The sequence below is a fragment of the Syzygium oleosum genome, unplaced genomic scaffold (assembly GCF_021117445.2).
Source record: "Syzygium oleosum isolate NSW1041296 unplaced genomic scaffold, Sole_v2.1 Sole_v2.29, whole genome shotgun sequence".
Lineage (NCBI taxonomy): Eukaryota > Viridiplantae > Streptophyta > Magnoliopsida > Myrtales > Myrtaceae > Syzygium > Syzygium oleosum.
The window spans coordinates 2,147,844-2,170,570 of NW_026607513.1; the positions used below are offsets into that span (position 1 = coordinate 2,147,844).

The following is a 22,727-nucleotide window of genomic DNA, read 5'->3' on the forward strand; positions in this document are numbered from 1 at the left end:
CCGGATCCCCTGCGCGCGGTTCCCACGGCAATTTCCGTGCACCCGCGTTTCCCAACGATCGGTTTTCACCTTCACTATTATGCCGACAGAGTCAACGGGGCAGGTATGCGTGTACGGTCAAAGCCCTCACGAGAGCCATGAATTTTTATGTTTTAGGATGCTTCGGATTAATTTATTTATCTGGGCAATTATGTTTACTCATTTGTCAAATAGTATATTGGTATGTCGTTGCAGCTACGTATTGTTTGGTGGATTTTTCGTTGTACCGAGAGATCAACCATCGTAGTGAATTATTGTTCCGTTGATGACATTAAGGAGAAGTGCCTAAGAAAATGAGAAATCATATCCTAAGAGAACAAATTCGTTCGAGCTTGGATAATTGCTCGGCGTGCGCGCCGCGATGGGATTAGTCCGGTGGCTGAGGAGGTCGGCATGCTCGATTATCAACCGGAAAATTAAGCATTCCTAGAAGCATTGGAAAAAGATCGGATATGAATGTTCGATGTGCCGGGTAGATCTGACGATCGCTTTTTAATCACGAACTGTCGCTTGAAAGAGTTGTGATGATTTTGGGTCAACTCTTTTGTTGCTCAGTGAGCCCGCCGTGGTGGATTTTCGAGGCCGTGATTTTTCTTCGAGCTAGTTGAAAGAGATTTGTGGTCCTCATTGGGCGTTCTCATGCGCCAACTGAAACTTTCCAAACAACATGTGTATGCTCGGTTTAATTCATGTCGGCCGACATAAATGACTCCGGATCTGTAATGCCTACCACAGCAACACGCATCGAACCACACCAAACACAATCGGATCTGAACCCCTAGGCTTCACGAACAAATGGCCCAGCACACAACCAAAGTATTTACCAAGGCGAATGAAAAGATGCGCGTGCTTTTGTGCAAGAAACCAAAACTCTAGAAGCCAAAAAGGAAAGGAAAGGAAAGGAAGAGGGCAAGGAACCCACCTGAAAAGCTTCATGCTTTGCTTCCCAAACTACAATCCAAAAACCTTCCCTTTCTCTGTTTGCTTAACATTATTTTTCATCTTTTCCTTCCCCTTTGAAATTTTTGTTTCTATTTTCTTGGTTCCCTTTTCTCGCCGACACACACTCACATATGCACTCCTCCTCTCGAACACCTCTCTCTCTCTCTCTCTCTCTCTCTCTTCATTGCTGTAATAAGCTTCGAATCTCTCCATCTCATTCTCTCTCTCTCCCTCTGTCATTTTCCTTAATGGCGATGTGTCTGGCCGCTCCTTATGATCTCCACTTCAACCCCACCAGCTCCTCCTTCTCCTCCTCCTCCATCGTTTCGTTCCTCTGCTTCGTTAAAGTTTGAAGCTTTTTTTGTGCCTCGTGCATCTTTGTGATGAGACAATAGGCGAGAACCTCCGCAATGGCTGATCCAAGTGCAGGTTTTTCCTCGTTTGCTGTTCATTTCCGAACTGGGTTTTTGGTTCTTGCTGTGATCGCTGCTCTACGCGGGGCGCGGGGGGCTACTGATTCTAATGATGGTAAGATATGTTGGACTCTTTTTCTTTAATGTGTTTGTTCTCTCCTTGTATTGCTCTTTGATCTTTAGCTTCTGATCAAACTTTCTTGTCTCTCTTTCTCTGAGTTTTCTTTATGGGTTGGTTTTTGGGAGTTTGATCGGATTGATAACCTTTAAAGCTACCAACTTTTGGATTGGGGATCTTGGTTTGAGTGAGCTTCAGTCCAAGAATGAGCTTTTGACTCTGTGGGACTGGGGATTTACCTAGCTTAGCTCACCTTCATAATATAATTCCTTTGTTTGGAGAAACTTAGCCAAAATGTTTCATTCCCCCCTTCCCCCCATTTTACATAATTGAGCTAAACCTGTTGACAATAAAGTAAATGATTTGTGTGTTTATTGGGCCAAAAATATTGTAATGCACCTCTCATGGAGGGATTGGGGCATCATCTGCATGAAGCTCAGCTCCAAATGAGCGGAAAAAGGTGGAGTTTCGCCCGTTATGATGATGCTTTTGGGGTCTGAACTTTTTATGTTCTTGTTCCATGGCAGTTCAAGCTCTTCAGACCTTGTACACTTCATTGAATAGTTCTTCCCAGTTAACCAACTGGAAAAGCAGTGGCGGCGATCCCTGCGCAGAGTCATGGAAAGGGGTAACTTGTCAGGGCTCTGCTGTAGTCTCCATGTATGTATGTCTTGCAAAGTTAAGTCCTGGGATGTTTGATTGTTTAAGTATGAAATTCCGCTGATAGGTCTTTTATTTTGTGTTGAACAGTGAGTTGTCTGGCTTGGGACTCGGTGGGACAATGGGATACTTACTCGCAAACCTTATGTCATTGAAGAAATTGTGAGATGACTCTGATGATCTCTCTTTCCTTCATCCCTTGTTATAGTAATTTTAGCTTTCTTGAAACCGCGCTTACCTCTCTGTTAATCTTGTGTTCGTCAGCGATTTGAGTAACAACAACATTCATGATGGAATCCCTTATCAACTACCACCAAATCTCACAAGCTTGTAAGAATTGAGCATCGAGTTATTGGTTTCTCCTACGTCACAAAATCACAGTTGTCATGTATTCTACTGTTGTCTAATGTAATGATTGGATTAACCACATTGCAGAAATCTTGCTGGCAATAACTTTAGTGGGAATCTTCCTTATTCCATCAGCAGCATGATTAATCTTAATTATATGTGAGTAACTTGCTTGAGTCGCTTCCTCGCGTTCGGGTTGTTCTCGTAATGTAGAGTTCATTTGCAGCATCTGTGCCTTCTAATTCATAATGTAAAATTGATGCTTCTAGGAACTTTAGCCGCAATTCTCTATCCCTATCGATCGGGGACATTTTTGCCAATCTTGCCAACCTCACTACAGCGTAAGTAAATATTTTAAGAAGCATGGACTGCTATTATTTTCCTTTTTTCAATTTTTTTTTTTGCGTACAACATCGTTTTTGTTGATAATTTGAATTTTATGGAAATTTCTATATAGAAAGTCTTGCTACTATTTGACATCGCCTCATGATCCTTAGGCAGTTATCTAAACGGTGGTCCAACCATGTTGATCTGATCTTTGATGTTCCATCGTCATTTAAAGTCGATTGGTTTTAGTCCTCTTTAATGCCAAAAGTCTTAGATTAAGCTAACTGATATATTGCCGATGGATCGCTCCTCGTTTGTGGATTGTCTTTCATATTTACCGAAACAATGCATTGCCATATTTCCTTGTAGGGATCTCTCTTATAACAACTTCTCTGGGGATCTTCCTACTTCCTTCAGCTCATTGACAAATCTTTCTTCGCTGTGAGTGCTTAGATATTCCATATACGTCTCTTTGTTTTTTTTGTAAATTTTGAATGGTTGATATTCTTTATTCAATTGATTTACCTCCTCATACAAACTATGTGCTGCAGTTACATGCAAAATAATCAATTGACCGGCTCGCTTAATGTTCTTGTGGGATTACCATTGACTACCCTGTGAGTCCCATTTCTTATGCAGCAATGTTCTATCATCTGTTGCTGTGTACTAAGATTTCTCTATTTATGGCAGAAATGTCGCCAACAATCATTTTAGTGGATGGATACCTCAAGAGCTTAGTTCACTACAGACATTTATGTAAGCTACTTTACATGTTTGCATCGTCTCTGATATTCCAAAGCTGCATATTGTGATTCAGCTTCTGCGGAAAATTTGATTTTGCTCTTCAAAATGAAACAGATATGATGGAAACTCTTTTGCCAACGGTCCTGCACCTCCTCCACCCCCCTTTACTGCACCTCCCCCTGCAAGGTCACGAAACAATCGAACTCGTTCTGGATCAGGCACAAGCACACCAGATGCGTCTGTTGGCCAGACATCAGGTTCAAGTAAAGGACTATCAACTGCAGCTATTGTTGGCATTATTGCGGGATCTGTTCTGTTGCTCTTGGTTCTCCTACTTGCTATTTATTGCTGCTGTCGGAAATGCAACAAGAAAGGGAGTGGTGCAAGAGCATCCACCAGGGGAAGTCAATCTGTCAAGAGTAATGGTGTGCTTCATTTCTTGTTTTTTCTTAATTGCCTTTGTTTACTTTGGAGATGTTATCAAATGTCCCTTGCATTAAGTGTATCAAATCAAACGACGTAATTACTTCCCAGGGTAATTGATATAGACCTGTGCTTATTAACTAGCGGCCAGTAAATAACCATCAATCTTTTATTTCACATGGAACCATCTCCGCTTAAACTTTGGTGCTGAAATATGGTGAGATAGTGTTCAGACCACTTTTATAATTAATATTGCATTCTTGTTGCAGTAAATCCTGAGATGCAAGAGCAGAGGGTTATAACCACTGCTGCTGTTATAGACCTGAAACCTCCTCCTGCGGATGTATTGGTGGCTGAAAGGGTTCCCTCGAAGAATGGTTCCATAAGGAGAATTAAGTCACCTATAACTGCTACATCGTATACTGTTGCTACCCTCCAAACTGCAACAAATAGCTTTGGTCAAGAAAATCTCATAGGTGAAGGTTCCCTTGGTCGGGTTTACAGGGCAGACTTTCCCAATGGGAAGGTAAGCCTATGTTTATATTAACGTCTTCATGTCCAGTTATCTTTGGCAGTTGAAAGCTAGTTAACTCTTTAATGCTCTTTCTTTGTCAAAGGGTTGTTCTTCAGTGTTGATCGACACAAATTGATCTGGCTAAATATCTGATCTATTAAATGGGCAAACTCATCATACTCTTCTTTCCCCCTCTGACTGTAGATAATGGCTGTGAAGAAGATCGACAACGCAGCACTGTCATTACAGGAAGAAGATGACTTTCTTGAAGCTGTCTCCAATATGTCACGCTTAAGGCATCCGAACATTGTTACATTGGCTGGATACTGTGTTGAGCATGGGCAACGTCTTCTGGTTTATGAATATGTAGGGAATGGGAATTTGCATGATCTGCTGCATTTTGCTGAAGATAGGAGCAAAACACTGAACTGGAATGCACGTGTTCGAGTAGCATTGGGGACTGCTCGGGCCCTTGAGTATGTTATATGCTTACGATGTCTCAACTCTGTGCTTGTTCTGGCCACTGCTTGAATGTGATCCTATGCATCACTTCACATGTGACAAGTGTTTTCAGTCGGGCAAGTCTACACCCTTGGTATGCTAACGCTTAAACGGTTTTTCTTTGTTCTATCAGGTACTTGCATGAAGTGTGCTTGCCCTCAATTGTCCATAGAAACTTCAAATCAGCTAATATTTTGCTCGATGAAGAGCTTAATCCCCATTTGTCAGATTGTGGTTTAGCTGCTTTGACACCAAACACTGAGAGACAGGTAAACTAGTTTGAACTAAGTTTTGCTGGTTGATGAACAATGACTCATTTCTTTTATTGTTCGTCTCTCCAATTTAGTAGCATGTTGAATTAGCCAGTGGCCCAATAGTGGCTTATGTATTGGCTTGTAATTTCGTCCTTTGCATACATTTAGCAGGTCTCTGCTCAGATGGTTGGTCAATTTGGTTACAGCGCTCCTGAATTTGCTTTGTCTGGAGTATACACTGTTAAAAGTGATGTATACAGTTTTGGAGTTGTAATGTTGGAGCTCTTGACTGGTCGGAAGCCACTCGATAGGTATACCTACTAAATATGATCTCGTAATGTTTAGCCAACACGTGTTATCTATGTCTACTGATGAAATATCTGTTTGCTTTTGCACCTTCAGTTCAAGGGTCAGATCAGAACAATCACTTGTTAGATGGGCTACCCCTCAGTTGCATGATATAGATGCCTTGGCCAAAATGGTTGACCCTGCTTTAAATGGCATGTATCCTGCAAAGTCCCTTTCACGTTTTGCCGACATTATTGCACTCTGTGTTCAGGTAAATTTCATTCCACCGGTAACTCATGCTAATATGTGCTCACGGGTTTGCCATAAGTCTGCGAGTGGGAAACCAGCTTGACTTTGTTCCTTCTGTCGATTTGATTGGAAGTTATGTCTTGAGACCATCTAAAGAATCAAACTGGCGATCCGAGCCTTTTAAGCACATTCCCTGCTTAGAACAAACTTAGGCAACATAGTATCTTTATTTAGAAGTTCATTATACTGATGAAACAATTCTCATAATTAATGCCGAGAGAGAATAACGGTAGCACCAGCCCCATCAACCAGATCAATTGGAGTATACTAAGAAGGTTACCTAGCAAAAGCTACCCCGCATCTTTGCTAGATGACTATCTGTTAAATTTTTTCCATTTATCAAGGTGTTTGTGGAAGTATCCTGTTTTCATTCATATATGAGCTCTTGCTGCTCATTTACTTGACATTTGATGCTCATATAAGTATTAGTTAGACTGCCAACTATCTTGTGGGGCAGAAGTTTCTGTCAACATCATGCTACCAGTATGATCGGTTTTTCTCTGTCTCATCATCCCTCTGATCTAAAACATTTTGGGTGTTAAAATGATGTTTATGATGCGAAAGTGAACCATCCCTTTTGATCTCCCCGTGATCCAATTTAGCTTTAAGGTTGTTTTGGAAAGCTGGTGGTTTCTTCCCCTCTCACCAGAAGCTTGACTCAATAAATGATACTCGTCTTATTCAACCCTATCAATCTGTATAATCACAAGTATTTCCCCATCATGCAGCCTGAGCCTGAGTTTCGCCCTCCGATGTCTGAAGTCGTGCAACAATTGGTTCGGTTGGTGCAAAGGGCAGGCGTTTCCAAGAGGCGTTCCAGCGATGAAATGGGTTTTGCGTACAGGACACCAGATCACGAGGCAATCGACATGTCATTTTAAGCTGTCTCGGCCACCCCCGAAGTTTCATCCGATGCTTGCCGTTTTGTATAGAATTTGCAACAGTCAGTTGATGACTAAGATCCACAGATAAAACACGAGACCTTCCCGGAGAGATGGTGTAATTATGAAGCTTGTATTATCACTTCACATTTAGGACCGTACAAAGCTGAAAGTTCGACCTAGTATTCCCACTTTGCTTAGCCCGAGTATTGCTTCGATGTACATCTTCATGCCTGGTTTAGGCCTTAGTTGCTTAATCTCCAGGCAAAAAATAAGCTTTGTTCGATTCAAGTAAATCAAAGAGACAAGGATTTGCCACAGAAAATTCTCCATTATTTTTACTCACATGTAGGGTGCATTGATCTAACTCTTACATCTTTTGAATCATGCACTACTCAGACACGAAATCAGCCGTCCGGCTGAACTCTTACTGAAAAAGTAATGGGCACCTCCAACTGCATCTGCCCACTTGGATCCTCAGGTCCTGTCAGGACAACTTCGCCATGGCGAAACTCGCCAATCTCAATCGATGCTTGTGTAACTCTAATTTCCATATCAAGATCTTGAACTCCCCGAGGATCTAACGTGAACCAAGGTGGGTTCACGCTTATTGCCGTTCCATTCGGTGGTCGCATCGAGACCGTAAACGTTAGCTGCCTGGCACTCACGTTCTTCACCCTCCTACGCACTGTTCGAACTCTGGCAAGTGCGGATATTGTTACCGAGGGAAGGTTCAAATCAGATGGGTAGGCGAACGAGCCCGCGCAAGATTCTCCGGTGGCTGCTTTCACCGTCAACGGGTCCATTTTAGGTAAAGAGCACAGGAACTTGATGTAGTCTTCATAATCTGCTTCATCACCAAAATGGTTACGCATTGAACCACGGAAGCGAATGTAGAAACTAGCAAGTTAACCATTGGGTGCATATCTTAGATTCGAACAACAAAGATAAAATGCGAATGGAGACCCAAAGTAGAAACATTTTGGTTTGGTTTGGATCAGTTTTAACTTGAACCAAATTAAGTTCAGTCTGGAAAAGATGTCGGCTCAAATTTCTTGGGTCTGTCCCCAGTTGGAACGAAATCATGTACGACTTTCCTCAATGAGGCCACCCTAAGGATGCTACCTGTGGAATATAACATTACCTGAAGGGAAGACGAGGCCGGGATTAAGGGCAGAGGTAGGATTGAGAAGACCTGAGCCGATATCAAAAGGCGTGGCGGGACTGAGGCTGCTGATATCCGAACCTTCGGTCATTATAAGGTCTCCATAGTTGTCGTGCTTGGTGGCGGTCGTCAACATCGCTGATGCGATCATGGAAGGTGTCCATGATGGATTGACTTGCTTGATGAGTGCCGCTGCTCCGACAACATGGGGCGTCGCCATGCTTGTCCCGGACAGCAATGCAAAACTTTGTCCTGCAATTGAAAGAGAGGAAATCTCTTTAACTCGAACTCGATATGCGAGCACGAAACGACAGTGTCATGTGTTCTGTACTGTAACTCACCGACGAGAATAGGTTCGGAGGCGCTCATAGGGCTCCATGCAGCCCACACTTGGTGACCAGGGGCGAGAATATCTGGCTTCAACACGTCAATAGGAGTCTTCTTGACATCAATATAATCCGGTCCTCTAGAAGAGAATCTGCTCACAGTCGGTGCTCTCCCACCAAATGAAGCCACTCTTCCTTCCCCAATGGCAGCCGTCGCGCCAAATCTGGTCGATGCTCCTCCTTGACCTCTCCCCGTCTCTTGCTCATAGTACTGTGACAGGATCTGCACAAAAGCATTTGGCAGCTTAGAAAGAACCGAATGTAAAGCGACGACATAGACATCGCAGACTCGATACCATTGATGACCAAGTATAGACAATGATTGACCTGTGCATCGGCAACTCTCGGGATCATTATCCCAGGAACAGAAAAGGGAATCGGTTCGGCGATGAAGTTGCCGTACGCCGGGTTCGCGACGAGAGCGAAACCCGCGAATCCGAGAGATCTTGCCGTGTTGAGGATCGCAGTGAGGGAGGAGGTCTGGTTGAAGAAGCCAGCAGAGAAAGTGCAGATGACTATGCTGCCTAGCACTAAAGCAGGGTCCAAGGCTTGTGGGTATTGACACTCCTCGGTGTACGGTGGTGTTCTGGGGAAAACCCCATATGGGAAGATTGCATCCTTGGCTAATACAAGCTTGTACCGAATCGCGCCGTTTCCTAGAGTTGGTCCTAATTCATGAAACAACTCAATGTCAACGACTATGATATCTTCCAGGCAATGTTAGAGCAAGAACGTCAACAAAAGTCGTTGAAGAATGGTTGAAGGATGAACCTGAAAGAACAGAAAGATCGAGTGGGACTCCTCCAAGGACATTGAGTAGACAGATTGATGTACCATACTCTACTCACACCCTATTTTTAGGTCGCATGCATTTCCATTCGCGTCACAACTAATTCAGTAAATTGTGCATCCACGTTGAACCACCTTTGATTCCCTAATGGACTTACTGTAATTATACCGGGTTCGTATGAGCCCAGATCACCATGACTTTTTTCATCACACGGGCCCGATATGTGTCCAACCCAATCGAATGATCATGAGTGTGCTGGGCTCATATGAACTCAATGCACCAAATGATAACTCATCCTATCTTATTTTCATACGAGTAATGTTTTTTTTTGTATGCCAAGTGTATTCTTAGACTTTGGAACTCCTCTAAGAAGAGCTTGGCGGGCCCCTAGTGAGCCCCCATCCCCCCTATCCGTAGGAGGGGAGTTTTGAACTCCCCACCTCCCGTTCCCATGCCCTAGTGATTTCATATGCATAAATTTAATTCATAATAGTCAATTACAGTTAACTGTATCAGCTCCTTCATGTTTGGAGCCAAACCTTTTCCATTCGTCTCGCACACGAACCAGCTATTACGAAAACAGAGAGAGAGAGAGAGAGAGGACCTGACAAGCCAACCCCCGCGATTCTTTGGCCACTGCCGAGGAGGAGAGAGGCAGGGTAGGTCCGGTCGGTGGAGGCGGCGGCGACGCCCACGGTCCAGGGGCCGTAGGACAAGACTGTGGAGGGGGAGGGTCCGTTGTTGCCCACTGCCTGCGCCACAAACACGCCGGCTCTTCTCGCGAACAGCATCGCCATGTCAAACACGCTCAGCAACGTGGGTGTATCCTCTGGCGCTTCATCTGGCCCTACCGATAGTGACAGCATATCCACTCCATCATGCACTGCCTGTTCCATCCATTTTGATTGTGCCCAATCATGAGCCTAACTGTGTGACATAACGATATAATACATCTAATTTCTAGTGTGATGACTTGATTTAAAAGATCTCAGTTCAGATTATCGATCCAGGTTGTTTATGATTCATCTTACCTAGATTAATTCTTGCCGGTAACCTTATTACCGGTAAATTTGATTGCATTCGGTATACCAATGTATTCTCAAATCAATAATTCTTGACAAACGACATCTTTTCCATACAAACTGCTAATTATGTGAATACCCTTTTGTACGTATACCTCGTGCAAAAGAGAATCGCGTCACATTAAGAGCACAGCACCCATAAAACGATAATAAGTGTTAAATGAAATCAAGAGAGAAATGAGCTTACTTGGTCGATTGCTGCAACTACATCGGTCAACGTTCCCACGGTGGGGTATACAGCTTTATAGACGGCTATTCTGTAGTAACATATCATTGAAAAAGAAACTTATCTTGGAACAATGCTAAGTGTACTAAAACCGGTCTATCAAATTGATTTACAAAGTGACGGTGAACTGCAAATTTATATTTGAAATACAGGTGGGGCATGTCCAACAATTCATAAAAATCTATTACTTATATAATTTAATCCCGAGTTTTAACAAATCCGATCGCTCGCACCGGGTTTCATAAGGTCCGAAATGTGTTTCCATAAGTCCGTTGAAACGAGGGGCGGGCCAACCGGGCCCGCGATCTAAGTCTACCTTAAGAGTTGATTACTTAATTAAACAAACTACTACCTAGGTCGCATTAATCATAAGTTCACATGGAAAACCTAGCAATGGAAGTTGTGAACATTGGCCCCATCATCACATGGATATATACATACCTAGCTCCAGGCGCCACCCCACTGGCCCATCCGTACAACCCATTAGCGACGACCGCAACATCTGGATTTCCCGCCGCTATTGCCGCCACGTGGCTTCATGGTTAGAGAGAGAGAGAGAGAGAGAGAGAGAGAGAGAGAGAGTGAGAGAACGAAACCCTAACTGAGTTCCACACGTTAAAGTTCATGCATGGAATGATCGTTTCACGTCAATAGTAAATCACAGAACCACGAGTCGATCAACCGCGAACCTTCCATGCCCAGCAGCGTCAAAGGGCGACAAGATATCCACCGAAGGATTGAGGGGACCGGCGGCCTGAGCCCCGGCGGAGAAGAACCTCGCGGAGACTATCTTCCCATTGCATGAGATTGCGGGGAACAGCGGGCCCGTCTCGCACGCGCCGGAGAATCGGGAGGTACGGTTCGAGGGCGGGAGGCCGGCGTTCGCGAAGCTCGGGTGCAACGGGTTGATCCCAGTGTCGACGAAGCCGAGGACGATGCCCTCGCCGGCGTTTCTCGGCCCGCCTTGCTGCCTCCAAGCTCCTTGGTGCAACCCCAGGAATTGAGGGGTGTAGGTGGTCATCAGCTTGGCTCCTCGGTCTCTCTCCACGAGCCTCACTCCTGGAGTTTCTTTGAGCCTCTTCGCCTGATGGTGGATCATGAACAGAGTCAGAAATCGGTACCGTTTCGTTCTTTTCTCGTTTCTTCTTCTTCTTCGTTCTCTGAAAAGTAGCGGCATGCGGAGAGAAATGATCTCGGAATCGGAATTAATGCCCAGATATCATTTGTTCAATGGAGTCTTGTACGTGACGCGACGACTGGATTCAGTCACTCACAGTGCCAAAAAGTATAATGAGTTCATCGTTTTAGAGTGTTTATCAATGCTCATCAATGGTGTTTGATTAAACTGAGTTCATCAGTGCTTATCAATGGCTTTTATTAATGCTTCTTCGACCACAGGATGATAAAAAGCAACATAAGATTGGCTAAAATTTTCCAGAATAACTGACTTTCATCTGGGGTCACATGATAAAGGAGAATTATAAGATGGTAAAGATGAAGGAACCTATCATGACCTGAGATTCTGTAATGTGGACGGAGAAGCCATTGATGACATGGTTGAAGCTGTACAGCTTCTTGTAGCTTCCAGTCTCCAAAACACTTCGCAGAAGTTGGTCGTGAGAATCCACTAGGCGCTTTGCGTGGGCCCTCGACACTTCCCTGAGGATCATTCACAAAACGAACAACACGCTTCATAAAAAACAAAAAGAAAATCACTTCACTTATCTAGGGCCAAAGCCTAAAGAGATAGTAAAAGGCAAGCAAACGTATCTGATCTAATGAACCTGAACCCTTTGCTGTTCATTTTGGCCGAGCAAAACTCGAGAAAGTCGATTGTCCTGCTTACCTATTCAAATTGTGCCGGCTAAACCCATGCTCATGCGAGGAAGAAACACCGGCGAAGGCAACGGGGTCTCCTTCCATTAGAGCTAAGTAAATCTCTCGCTTTTCCGCGAAACAGATCCTGAAGATCGTAGAAGCGAGAAGCACGACACCTATCCAGGTAGCAGGATTGAACCCCAGACGAGTCATGCTTGATAGTTTGCGGAAGAGAACTGTGAGAGGTTTGTGATGACGGTGGTACTAATTATTGAAAAACGGACACGCACATACACACACATACACACATACAAATATGGAGATAACTTACAGGTAGGAATTAAATGCTTATTCACAAGCTAAATGTGAAGAAAGTTGTTGAATTGCATAATATAAGTTAGGACGGTTACGGTTCACGAATTTCAGTTTAACGTACGCAGATTGCTAAGTCGGAAGTAGGATTCAGGTCTTTTTCATGTGTTCTCATCTGCTGCGACTCTCTCTCTTTCTCTCTCCACAAGAGATGATGGCCATGGTTAAGCCAAAAATGGACTGAATTTCTATTAAATTTACTGTCAATGAAGATGTATTTCCTTAATAATGGCTGGTGTATCTCAGTATGGAGCTTAGGCCAGAGTTTCGTTTACATTTCATTATCTTTTCCTAGAGATACACGTATACAAGGCACATTACACATAAATTCACAAGTCAAAATGTGCAGCTCAATGAGTCCTTTGGAACAGTGATTCACTTTTGGCGCTGGTCCTAGACCGAGGAAAAAGGGGGCTCAGTAGAAAAGGGATAGTACACCGTACATTCACATCAATTCCAATCTTTTTGAATATTACTATAGTTTTTTTACCGATATATTTACGCATACATAATAGCTATGTTCAGATGAAACCACCGTATTCTAATAAATATGTGTGTTAGGGCCTAACAAAAATAAATACTGGAATTCAAAATCTGGAGGAATGATCATCGAGCCAACCATATTTACTGAAGATGGGAAAAGGAAAAAAGAACTGGTATTTCCTAATAATTTCTGATTTTCCGACCTACCTCACACCCAACTACTGCCAAAATCCAACAACTGGCTTAAACATCGAAACCTCTGATCTAGATACGGTGAAAAATACCAGATGCTAAAACCAGTTGCATGAAATATGTTAAGTGAGGAGTAATGCGAATCAAATATTACTGCAGAAACTGATCGAATGACAGTTGTTTTGGCGGTCTGAATCATTATAAATGGTGCTAAATTAGCAACAGAATTTCTCAATTGCTTTGCTTTGCTGGCCGAGTGAACCTTAGCACATAAGCATGTAATAAGTGACCAGATTGATGAAGACATGAGCTTCACATAAGCTTAATAAACATTTAGAAGGAAAACCGGGTATTCAGAGTTTTTACCACTCCACACGGTTCGACTCCAAACGAAGTAGAGCAACTCCAAAAACCAATTTTTCTCCCTGGACACACTACGGATTACATCACGACTCCTAAAACTAGCGCAGATACATCTATACTATGACACGCACGCAAATCACTAACATCATCCCGTCAGACCATGGTACGCAGCACTGTACACATCATACAACGGCTAGGTACTAATTCTGCAAATAATAACAGTGATGGCTTGTCATCCAGCAGCAACTGCCATGTCCAGGTGACATCTCACCTTCATCTCTTCCGCCGCTTGGAGTCAACCTGTATACAGTTAGCCCCATTGATAAATCAACCTATCTTTGAGATTAGCTAAAAACTATCGTTATGAAAGGATCACCTGGCAAGAGCATATAAATCCTTTTGCATACAAGAATACATGACATGCTAACTACAGTACTTGTATCAATATGATGCATCAAAGCAAATCCTCCAGCCTAATCTCAAGGAAATAGGGTCCACGACACCATTCATGCTGATAAAAGATATGTGGAATCAATGAGTAAATACACGGGGAAGCAAACAGAACTGGGGATGAAGGGATTCAATGAAATTATGCATACATAGTGGTACAATGGTTTATGATGGGTTAAACAAAGAGAAAACCAAGACAGATCATTCTTCCAAAGAGAAACCAAAACAGCAAGTAGCTTCCCCCATCTACAATATGTAGTAGAATGATTTAATGGGCTGTCCAGCAAAACCCAGTACTTGTACATTAACTTAATAAAGTAGCTACGGTATATCGATTATGAAACAGCAATATGCATAAGCATGAACACAATTCTACTATCTTCTATCTCACAACTTCATAGTCCCATAATTACATTTACCGCAACACCTATGCCAGCTCATCACAATATCATGCAAAAAATATTGGCGAGACATGTATGTAGGAAGTAAAATCATGAAAATGAAAATATGGGGCACATATATTCTGTTATTACAAAAGCTGGAACAAGGATCATATTGAACTGCACCGGGAAAAACTTTCTTTAAATTTTGCAGGAAGTACACTTGTTCAATTCGAATCCAGATAAAGTCATACTTGTTGATTTTTTACACAATCCACATTAAGGTGTTGAGAACAGTGTATTACAAGCTACACATCTAATAAATTAACCCACATCCAACATTGCATTTTTTACACAATCCACATTAAGGTGTTGAGAACAGTGTATTACAAGCTACACATCTAATAAATTAACCCACATCCAACATTGCATGAATCTTCACTCTTAAGCCGTCTACATAAACCTATATTGATTAGGTCTAGGACCTATAAGTGAACTTTGATCTCGAATTATTCTGCTATAGATCAAGGAAATCCTTTTAATGGTTTGTTGTCAAGTTAGAGAAAAGTCAAGGCACACAGTCTTCCAACCAAAAAAAAAAAAAGACACACAGTCTTAAATTCAAGTGAAGTGAATACGAATCAGGGTAATGCACAGCCTCGAAGATTGTTCGAGGACAAACTAGCACCCGAACACTCTTGAACGCTCAAGAATCTCAATTTACTTGTCATTTGACAAAGAATGAGACTATAGAAAGGACAGAACAGAATGAGCCCTACAAGGAAATAGCAAAAATATCTTCACCATATATTTAGAGGATCAACTCTGTTTTTCCCCCCTACTAATTAGAAAAGATCAAAATTAAAAGGGGACAGAAAGAGATTAAGGGATAAAATAAACTCAATATCAGTGCTATGTTAGCTATAGTATAACTCTTGCCATTTCCTGAATCTTTCCAAGATATCCATCCTTGTAGTCAGTTTACATTAAGTACACCTGCTTCTTTACCGAGGAGAATCCATGTTCTGCATTATGATATAAATGCAGCCAATAAACAAAAGTCGACAGTATTAAAAAACAGCTTATCAGTATCATGAATTTGATGGAAGGAATTATGCAACGTACATGATAAGCAACACGAATGTGTTATAGTTCAAAGGGCATAATCACACTCTGAATTTTAATAAGTAAATATGTTTTGCAATCACGGTTTCCCTCCCTTCACTCACTGTCCCAAAAACTATCCAAATCATGACTGGCCATTTTTGGTGGCACTACTTGATCAAAGAAACTGTTCCTCCTAAGACATGTATACAACTCAACCTCGAAAATCAAGCATTACAAGAAGCATTACTTGTAATAAATCATAGGCAAATGCTGCCACAAAAAGTCCCTCTTTAAGTTCTTAATTAAGATTGTGTGGACAAGATAGGTCCAATAAATAAGGTCTCTTAAAGTCTTCAATATCTCAGCAAAAACATTTTCAGAAGCATCAGGTGCATATTTGTAAGATGTTAAAGTTATGCTTGGGACCTTAAGAAGCAGAGGGGAAATGGGGTGAAAAGTGAGAACGGATCGATTACTTGCAAAGAATCATAAGCCAATGCTGCCATAAACATGCCAAGAGAGATGCTGTACATAAGGGCTCGTAATGTCTTCAATATCTCATTAAACACTAATTCAAAAGCATCAGGTGCAGATTTCTGTCAAGTTAAAGTTATGCCTGAAAATCTTGAGAAGGAAAGCAAAAAGGGTGTGGAAGCAAGAGAAATTGCTTTTGGAATTAATATTTGGTATAGAATATCTGGATTTACGCAATAATCCCCCATTTGAAGGAATCCTCATGAAGAGAGGGATTAAAGAATGATCACCCTCAAAGGCTGAGAGCATAATTGGTAGTTACACTAGCCCTCCTCATTCTTTTTCATAATCAAAAGTAGTTCTTGAGTTCAATCAACACACAAATGATGAACATTATATGCCAAAAAGTTACCTTCACAAAAAAAATATTTAAAATCAGGATGAATGATAAACAGTACCCACGTACCAACCATCAGTTTCCCAGGTTCTAGCCCCCACTAGAACATCTTACACAGTCCTAAACAGACAATGGTCAACCTGGTTACTTTCGCTTGAATGTCCTTGCAGGTGAGCCTGACCATTCAAAAACAGCAGAAAGAGAGAAGGGGAAAAAAAAGGACAAGATGCAAAAACTAATATCTAAGACTCATTGAAGAAAAAAGCTCACCGAAGCTTTTCTTGCTTTCTTTTTTTTTTTTTTGAATGTTAAATAAGATTTCATTAAGAAGATACCGCCCCTATACAAAAAGGCTTCAGGTGGAAGACACCAATAACTGTTTCTAACATTTCTTATATGAGATTGATCCTACAAAACCAAAAGTGAAGACTGTACAATCAATTATCCCTAAAAGAGTCCCAAGAGGATGTAGCTCCTCGAAAAATGCCCATTTTTTCCTCTCTGTCCAAATGAGCCAAAAAAACAAGGAAAGGAATCGTCTTAAAAAATGAGGAGCCGATTTTCTTATGTTAAGGTCATGATGAAGCATCTCCTGGTCTAACTAGACAAGATAATAGTCAGTTATTTAGAAATACCAATCTTTTGGTACGAAACAAATACAGCGAAAATACAACTGATGATATTCTAAGTAATACAAACACATTCCCGGATATCTTCACTAGAGAGAATCACGTAATACAGGAGTAGGTAACAAAATAGGGAGACTTCACTAATAAAATCATGTCTGATATTTTCTGATATTGTCCACCATGATCTAATTACTTGCAAAAGCAATATATTCTTCTGTTAGAATGACCAAATTCTTCAAAAAACGTAAAAACTAAACAAAAATAAGTATATACTATAGAGGTAAAGACACCAGAGTCGTCCGGACAATAGAAGGACAATCAATCTTCAAAAAAATAGGAAGCCAGACATCCTAAATGATACATTTAGTACCCATGCCATAGAGATCAACGGATTACCCTCACATTTGAAAATAAAAAACTTTGAACTAGAAAAAAATGGAAATTTTCCAGGTACACTAGTCTTGATTTCCTTTTTCCTAAATAATGTGATATATTGAATCTTATTGCCTAAATTAAAATTTCACTACTTCCATAGCATTCTATAATGCAATTAAAATCTGCTTTCTTGAACTAGTAAATAAACGATGACAATCCTTTTATTTTTTCTAAATGGAGCGACTTTAACTAATCTTCCATTCCAAAGGTACAAGCAGTAAACTAAATCAAACAATGTATGTCTTTGACTTCTCAATGAATTTTGTTTAGCTTTGATGTGTAAACTAAATAATCCGGTGAAAAACTTTTGATCCTCACCCCACATAGACCTTAAATCAAAGCTATCCAAGCAGATTTCAAGGTCACTACCAACCAATGAAATGGGAAAACAGAGGGAAAACATAATCATCGGATTTTAGTACCAAGCACTATTACCTTTACTTCAGCTGCTGGCGATGAAGAAAATCCATTTTCTGCTCGTTTGACCTCATCATCAGAACACTCGGAGCAGACAAAGTGCTCAAGCTTTTTGGCTTCTTCAATAGTCATACCCACGCACGCTGGATGGTACCTGAGAAAAATGATGAGGGAGCACAATGAACTCTGAATTACATGAGGATACCACCAACTCTTCCATAAACAATCAATATATTGCACAATCCATGGCAGACAAGTGCAAGGAAAATTCCTCAACAGTCATCACCGTGAAAGAGCATAAGTGTCACTATATAACATCCAAAATCCAAAATTCCGAGAAGAAAATTCCATTGACATAATTCCAGAGTTTTCTCATTTGCTTTGAAAGTACAGATGTGACTACAACTATCAAACCTGCCCTACATACTCAAGCCAAAATTAAAACTTTTTTATCTTCAAGTAATTCTATCAAAAATTAGTAGCTAAGTCGCTTGTAGACAAAGAGCCTTAGACTCATTTTCCAACTCTATAAGCTCCACAAGTTATCATGCCATTGAACATTCTTATTACCTCCCAAGAAATGATCTTTTTATAATCTCCAACAAAAAAATCCACGCAACATCAGATGCAAGTTTCTCAACATTGTCAAAATATAATCGAACAACCAATTAATCTCATTGATGAGAGGCAAAGACTAAATGTATACCAGTCCTTGCATCCTTCACACTGCACCATGAGGTCATCCGGGTTATACGGCATCTCACACTTGCAGTACCTGTCAAATAAAGACATATCCAGCAAAACACATCAGCTAACAGTAAAAATCTCCAACACTATACAAAAAAAACTCCACCTTTATACGCAAACCACAAAATGATACCCAAAGAAAAAAAAAGCAAATGAAAATACTCACACAGCAACACGGTCAGGTATAAACGCCCCAGTAGCTGCCTTATACTCAAATCTACAGTAGTAATCCTCGGCTCCAACATTCTCAAGCTTCGTATAGTTCTTGAACGAATGCACGATGCATTTGCCCTCGATAGTGTGCGCGCTTTGCACATCATAGTGATCAGACAAGAACAATTCTTTAGCCCCGTGAAACTGTCTCCTCCCACCAATCGACTCCTCCGGCCTGTAATACCACCGCACCCTCACCTTCACGTTGTTCCGGGCATCGGACTCGATCTTCTCGATTCGGGCCACGTACGGGGGCTTGCCGGTGTCGGACGGGCGCATCAGCACGCAATCCCCAGCTGCACAGACACCCAAAAAGAAACACCCCACCCACATTAGCCTCAAACCCGAACCCCCCACGCGCGCGCGAAAGGAAAAAAAACACGAGCACCCAACAGCCTCCGAAGCACGAAGCCAGCGCCGCAAAAAGAAGAAAAAACGCACCGCGGACCACTTTGTTGGTGCCTCTGATGGTGTAGGAGTCAAGGTCCTTCTTCGCCGGCTTCGGCTTGGCCATGAGGCCGGGTCGGGTCTTCGCCATGGGAGCTGGGGTAGGGCTCAAATGGGTCCTCGCCGGCGCGCTCCGCCGAGGGATTCGAAGGGCGGAGGCGGCGGGCGGCGGCGGGCGGCGGAGGAGGATTGGAGGAGGGGAATGCGAGGGAGGGGAGGTCGGCGGCGATCGAGGGAACCCTAGATTTCGGGAGGAGGAAGAAGGGGAGGAGAGCAGCGCTGGTGCACGGTGGTGGTGGTGGTGGTATTCATGGACATCGGAGAAGAGAGAGAAGAGAGAGAGAGACTCATCAACCGAGTCACTGCACAAAGTCAGTCTGGCGATTTTAGTTTTGTGATTTAAATGATTATTGTCATTTACCTAATATTGCTATTTAATTCTTCTGATTTTTTGCCAAACATTGCACCATGAAAAGGTGGACTAAATGAAGTACGAGTATAGATAATTTTTTTAATTGTTCGATATGGTCCGTGACCTTTTCCGTGGTCATATGTTATTTCACATTGTCGAATAGATGATGGTGCGATTGACAACGTGGCACAATTTGGGCGATATCGTTGACGCGGTGCCACGTCGGCAATTAAGAGGGAGAATCAGGGTCCGACCTCGTTTGGGAGGTTGCGTGAGGATTCAACGGGCCTCGTTGGCCACGGGTGGGAGGGTTTGGCAACATTCGACGGGCTTCGGTGAGGATTACCGAACCCATATCTACGTAGAGGCACGAAGGGAAGGTGCAGTCTTCGCCCGCTGGCTAGAGTGCCATGACCCTTGCCAGGAGAAAATATTCTGTGGTTTATTACTACCACATCAGCTGCCGCTGAGGTGGCTAATATTTTCTACTCAATTTCAATCCCAAATTGACATCCGTTGATGTGGAACAAAAGTATAAAAAAAAATTTAGGGGGCGTTTGATAACCATTCTGTTTCCGGAAGCTGATTCTGCTAAAAAATAGTTCTTTTTTATTCCGTGCCCGGGAACAATTTATAATTATTTGAAGGCATTTGGTAACTGCACAAAATTTTCTATTCTTGAAATAGAAAAAGAATAAAAATGCATCTGGCAACTGCAGAAATTTTTTTATATTTCTTTATCTTTTTTTTTCTTTCCCTTCCCCTTCCTTGGCCATGGCCAGTCGCCAACGCCGGCGAGGGCGGCTAGCGGCCCGGGCAAGGGCTGCCCTCGGCGGCTTGGGCAAGGGTCACCCTCGCTAGATCCGGCGAGGGCGGCCCTCGCCCAGGTCGCTAATCGCCCTCACTGGATCTGGCGAGAGCAACGACAAGAGTCGCCCACTCCAGATCCGGCGAGGGCCACGACACCCTCGCCGACCCTGGCCTGTGGCCAATCGCCGGCGGCCAGCGATCAATGGCAAGCCAGGAATGAAGAAGAAGAAAAAAAAAATTCTTTTCCATTTCTGATTCGTGTTCCCTCACCTTTTGATTCTGTTCCAAAACTGATTTTAGGAATAAATTTTTGCAAATTTGTGCCCAGGAACAAAAAATTTACTAAACGGATTTCTGTTCTAAAACTGATTTTGGGAATAAAAGAACAGAAATAGTTATTATTTAACAACTTGCCAAACGCGCCCCTACACAACCATGAAAGCTTCCCCTCTATTGTGCTCGTGGTCGGCTTCGATTTCGTCCCTTGTCGCTCACCTTCTGCCATACCTTGTGGTCGGCTCGTGGTCATCCATCTTTGTCCATGGCCAAGCCACTCCTCCATCGCCATGGCGACTCAGTCCTTGCCCGTTCAGATTTAGATCGGAATCGTGCCTCCAGAGCTGCAAGCCCAGCTCATCCAAGGCTTGCGAGGCTTGTTCCTAGCTGTGAGCCTCGACGGCTAGCTCGAGATCCCGATGGCCATGGACGAAGCTCAAAATCAAGAAGAAAAACAAAGGAAGTAGAGGTCATGCTGAGGAAGACAAAGCTGACCACAAAGACGACGGAGATGACACCTGAACGCATTTGACCATGGATAGACAAGTGCCGACGATTTTGGCCATGGACAACGAGACGGAGAAAACAAAGGAAGCCTGCCATGCTCGGTTTGAACGCAGCAGTGGTCAGCCTAGTCATGGTGCCGGCGGCTCCTCTAGTGGCGACGACTAAGGAGGAGCGGAGGTCGGCGGCTATGGATGAAGGAGGAAGAGAGAGCTCAAAGGCGAAGAGAGAAGATTTTTACTTACATTCCACGTCCGTTGCTAACGTGGATCTATGAACACGTGTTAAGATGTCATTGGATATGGGTGAAAAAATATATGACATATCAGATGTTGACATGATGGTATCAAACCATTGAATATTTTCTCGCTTACCATGCTTCAGCTAGGATCGGAAGACGCTCTCAACTATCAATGGGGAGGGTCATGATCCTTGCCCCTAAAAATGACAAGGTTCTCCCGACACTTGCCTACCATTAGTAAGGGTCACGAAAGCCTCATCGCTTATCGAAGGAGGCAACCACGCCTCATACCCCTGGTGCGCGCGCTCTCTCTCTCCAAATCTGGTTTCGACGGTCCTCTCTTGAGCACAACAGAGGTCGCTTAGGCTTGCCCCTCCTTCTCTACAAATTTTTGTTTTTCTTTAAATTGTTCATGATGCACACTGTTATATAAGTTAATATTTTGGCATGTAAAGTAATGTCACATAAGCAATTTGACAATGTTTACTAATTATGACAAAGGATTTGATTGCATAAGTTGTGAAAAATAAAGGATTAGGCACAAACAACTAAGATGGGATGAATTGTTTATCATAAAAAAAAATGAGTGTAAATAGTCGGGGTGTCAATGGGTCGGGTCGGGTCGGATTTTCATGATAACCGACCCGACCCGAAATAATGGACATGTGTGCTCGGCCCGACTCGAAACAAGACCTGAACATGATATAGCCAAGTGATCGGGACGGGTCGGTCCAGGTTGGGTCGGGCCGGGTTCCGTGTTTCAAACTCAACCAAACGATTTTGTTCTTGCTTTCTCATCACCTCAAAAACCTGCCAAATTCATTCCACGCCCAAAAATGAATTTCTGATTTCCGTGCTCTCGACCCGCGCGTATGCCGACACTCCCTTCTGCTTCCTGAGTTCCTATCCTTCCGCGCCGCCCCCGTCTCCTCCGTTGCAGCACGCCGAAGATACCCCTTCCGGCGCGGCCTCGCCGGTGAAGCCTGAGCCTCCCGAGGAGGCGCGAGGTGCGGGGTCAATTCTAAACAGAAAAGCTATCTAGTGATCAATTCTAAACAGAAACAGAAACAATCGAAACAAAGCTACAAATCAATTCTAAACGAAACGAGCACGCTAACTAGTGATCACGGTCCTATTAAACAATCGAAGC

General features: G+C 42.8%; 3 protein-coding genes across 4 annotated transcripts; 1 reads left to right on the forward strand and 2 right to left on the reverse strand.

The window, feature by feature from the left end:
- The first annotated feature begins 1,106 nt into the window (after positions 1 to 1,106).
- On the forward strand, positions 1,107 to 7,106 carry LOC115677866 (protein STRUBBELIG-RECEPTOR FAMILY 8). The gene is made up of 16 exons (XM_030601105.2): positions 1,107 to 1,509; positions 2,040 to 2,172; positions 2,263 to 2,334; positions 2,437 to 2,502; positions 2,608 to 2,679; positions 2,790 to 2,861; positions 3,217 to 3,288; positions 3,399 to 3,464; positions 3,538 to 3,603; positions 3,706 to 4,016; positions 4,284 to 4,540; positions 4,733 to 5,004; positions 5,163 to 5,298; positions 5,455 to 5,594; positions 5,686 to 5,842; positions 6,609 to 7,106. The coding sequence occupies exons 1-16, from the start codon at positions 1,392 to 1,394 to the stop codon at positions 6,759 to 6,761; spliced, it is 2,163 nt and encodes a 720-aa protein (XP_030456965.1). The 5' UTR covers positions 1,107 to 1,391; the 3' UTR covers positions 6,762 to 7,106.
- LOC115677867 (subtilisin-like protease SBT2.4) lies at positions 6,876 to 12,480 on the reverse strand. The gene is made up of 10 exons (XM_030601106.2): positions 12,257 to 12,480; positions 11,925 to 12,069; positions 11,100 to 11,494; positions 10,852 to 10,944; positions 10,372 to 10,441; positions 9,707 to 9,989; positions 8,640 to 8,980; positions 8,268 to 8,535; positions 7,906 to 8,178; positions 6,876 to 7,608 (listed from the first exon to the last, which is right to left on the reverse strand). Exons 1-10 carry the CDS (start codon positions 12,439 to 12,441, stop codon positions 7,169 to 7,171), a joined length of 2,493 nt encoding a protein of 830 aa, XP_030456966.2. The 5' UTR covers positions 12,442 to 12,480; the 3' UTR covers positions 6,876 to 7,168.
- A 1,106-nt stretch (positions 12,481 to 13,586) lies between these two features.
- LOC115677894 (chromatin remodeling protein EBS) lies at positions 13,587 to 19,727 on the reverse strand. 2 transcript variants are annotated; one of them, XR_008814695.1, is made up of 6 exons: positions 19,329 to 19,727; positions 18,841 to 19,183; positions 18,634 to 18,702; positions 17,946 to 18,081; positions 15,408 to 15,493; positions 13,587 to 13,938 (listed from the first exon to the last, which is right to left on the reverse strand). XR_008814695.1 is itself a non-coding variant. In XM_030601136.2 (5 exons), exons 1-5 carry the CDS (start codon positions 19,423 to 19,425, stop codon positions 13,912 to 13,914), a joined length of 672 nt encoding a protein of 223 aa, XP_030456996.1. In that variant the 5' UTR covers positions 19,426 to 19,727; the 3' UTR covers positions 13,587 to 13,911. The 2 variants fall into 2 exon arrangements, 1 of the variants encoding a protein (XP_030456996.1); XM_030601136.2 differs by lacking the exon at positions 15,408 to 15,493.
- Between the last annotated feature and the right edge of the window lie 3,000 nt (positions 19,728 to 22,727).

Bases quoted from the DNA above. Each gene is read 5' to 3' on its own strand.
- LOC115677867 (XM_030601106.2), bottom strand. From the start codon at position 12,441: ATGACTCGTCTGGGGTTCAATCCTGCTACCTGGATAGGTGTCGTGCTT. The intron at 11,495-11,924 runs GTCATGATAGGT...ATCCACCATCAG, and splicing joins TCCACATTACAGAATCTCAG to GCGAAGAGGCTCAAAGAAAC. The intron at 10,945-11,099 runs GTTCGCGGTTGA...CTAACCATGAAG, and splicing joins GACGCTGCTGGGCATGGAAG to CCACGTGGCGGCAATAGCGG.
- LOC115677866 (XM_030601105.2), top strand. From the start codon at position 1,392: ATGGCTGATCCAAGTGCAGGTTTTTCCTCGTTTGCTGTTCATTTCCGA. The intron at 2,503-2,607 runs GTAAGAATTGAG...ACCACATTGCAG, and splicing joins CCACCAAATCTCACAAGCTT to AAATCTTGCTGGCAATAACT. The intron at 3,289-3,398 runs GTGAGTGCTTAG...TATGTGCTGCAG, and splicing joins TTGACAAATCTTTCTTCGCT to TTACATGCAAAATAATCAAT.
- LOC115677894 (XM_030601136.2), bottom strand. From the start codon at position 19,425: ATGGCGAAGACCCGACCCGGCCTCATGGCCAAGCCGAAGCCGGCGAAG. The intron at 19,184-19,328 runs GTGCGTTTTTTC...GTGTCTGTGCAG, and splicing joins CACCAACAAAGTGGTCCGCG to CTGGGGATTGCGTGCTGATG. The intron at 18,082-18,633 runs GTATACATTTAG...CATTTTTCTCAG, and splicing joins TGTGAAGGATGCAAGGACTG to GTACCATCCAGCGTGCGTGG.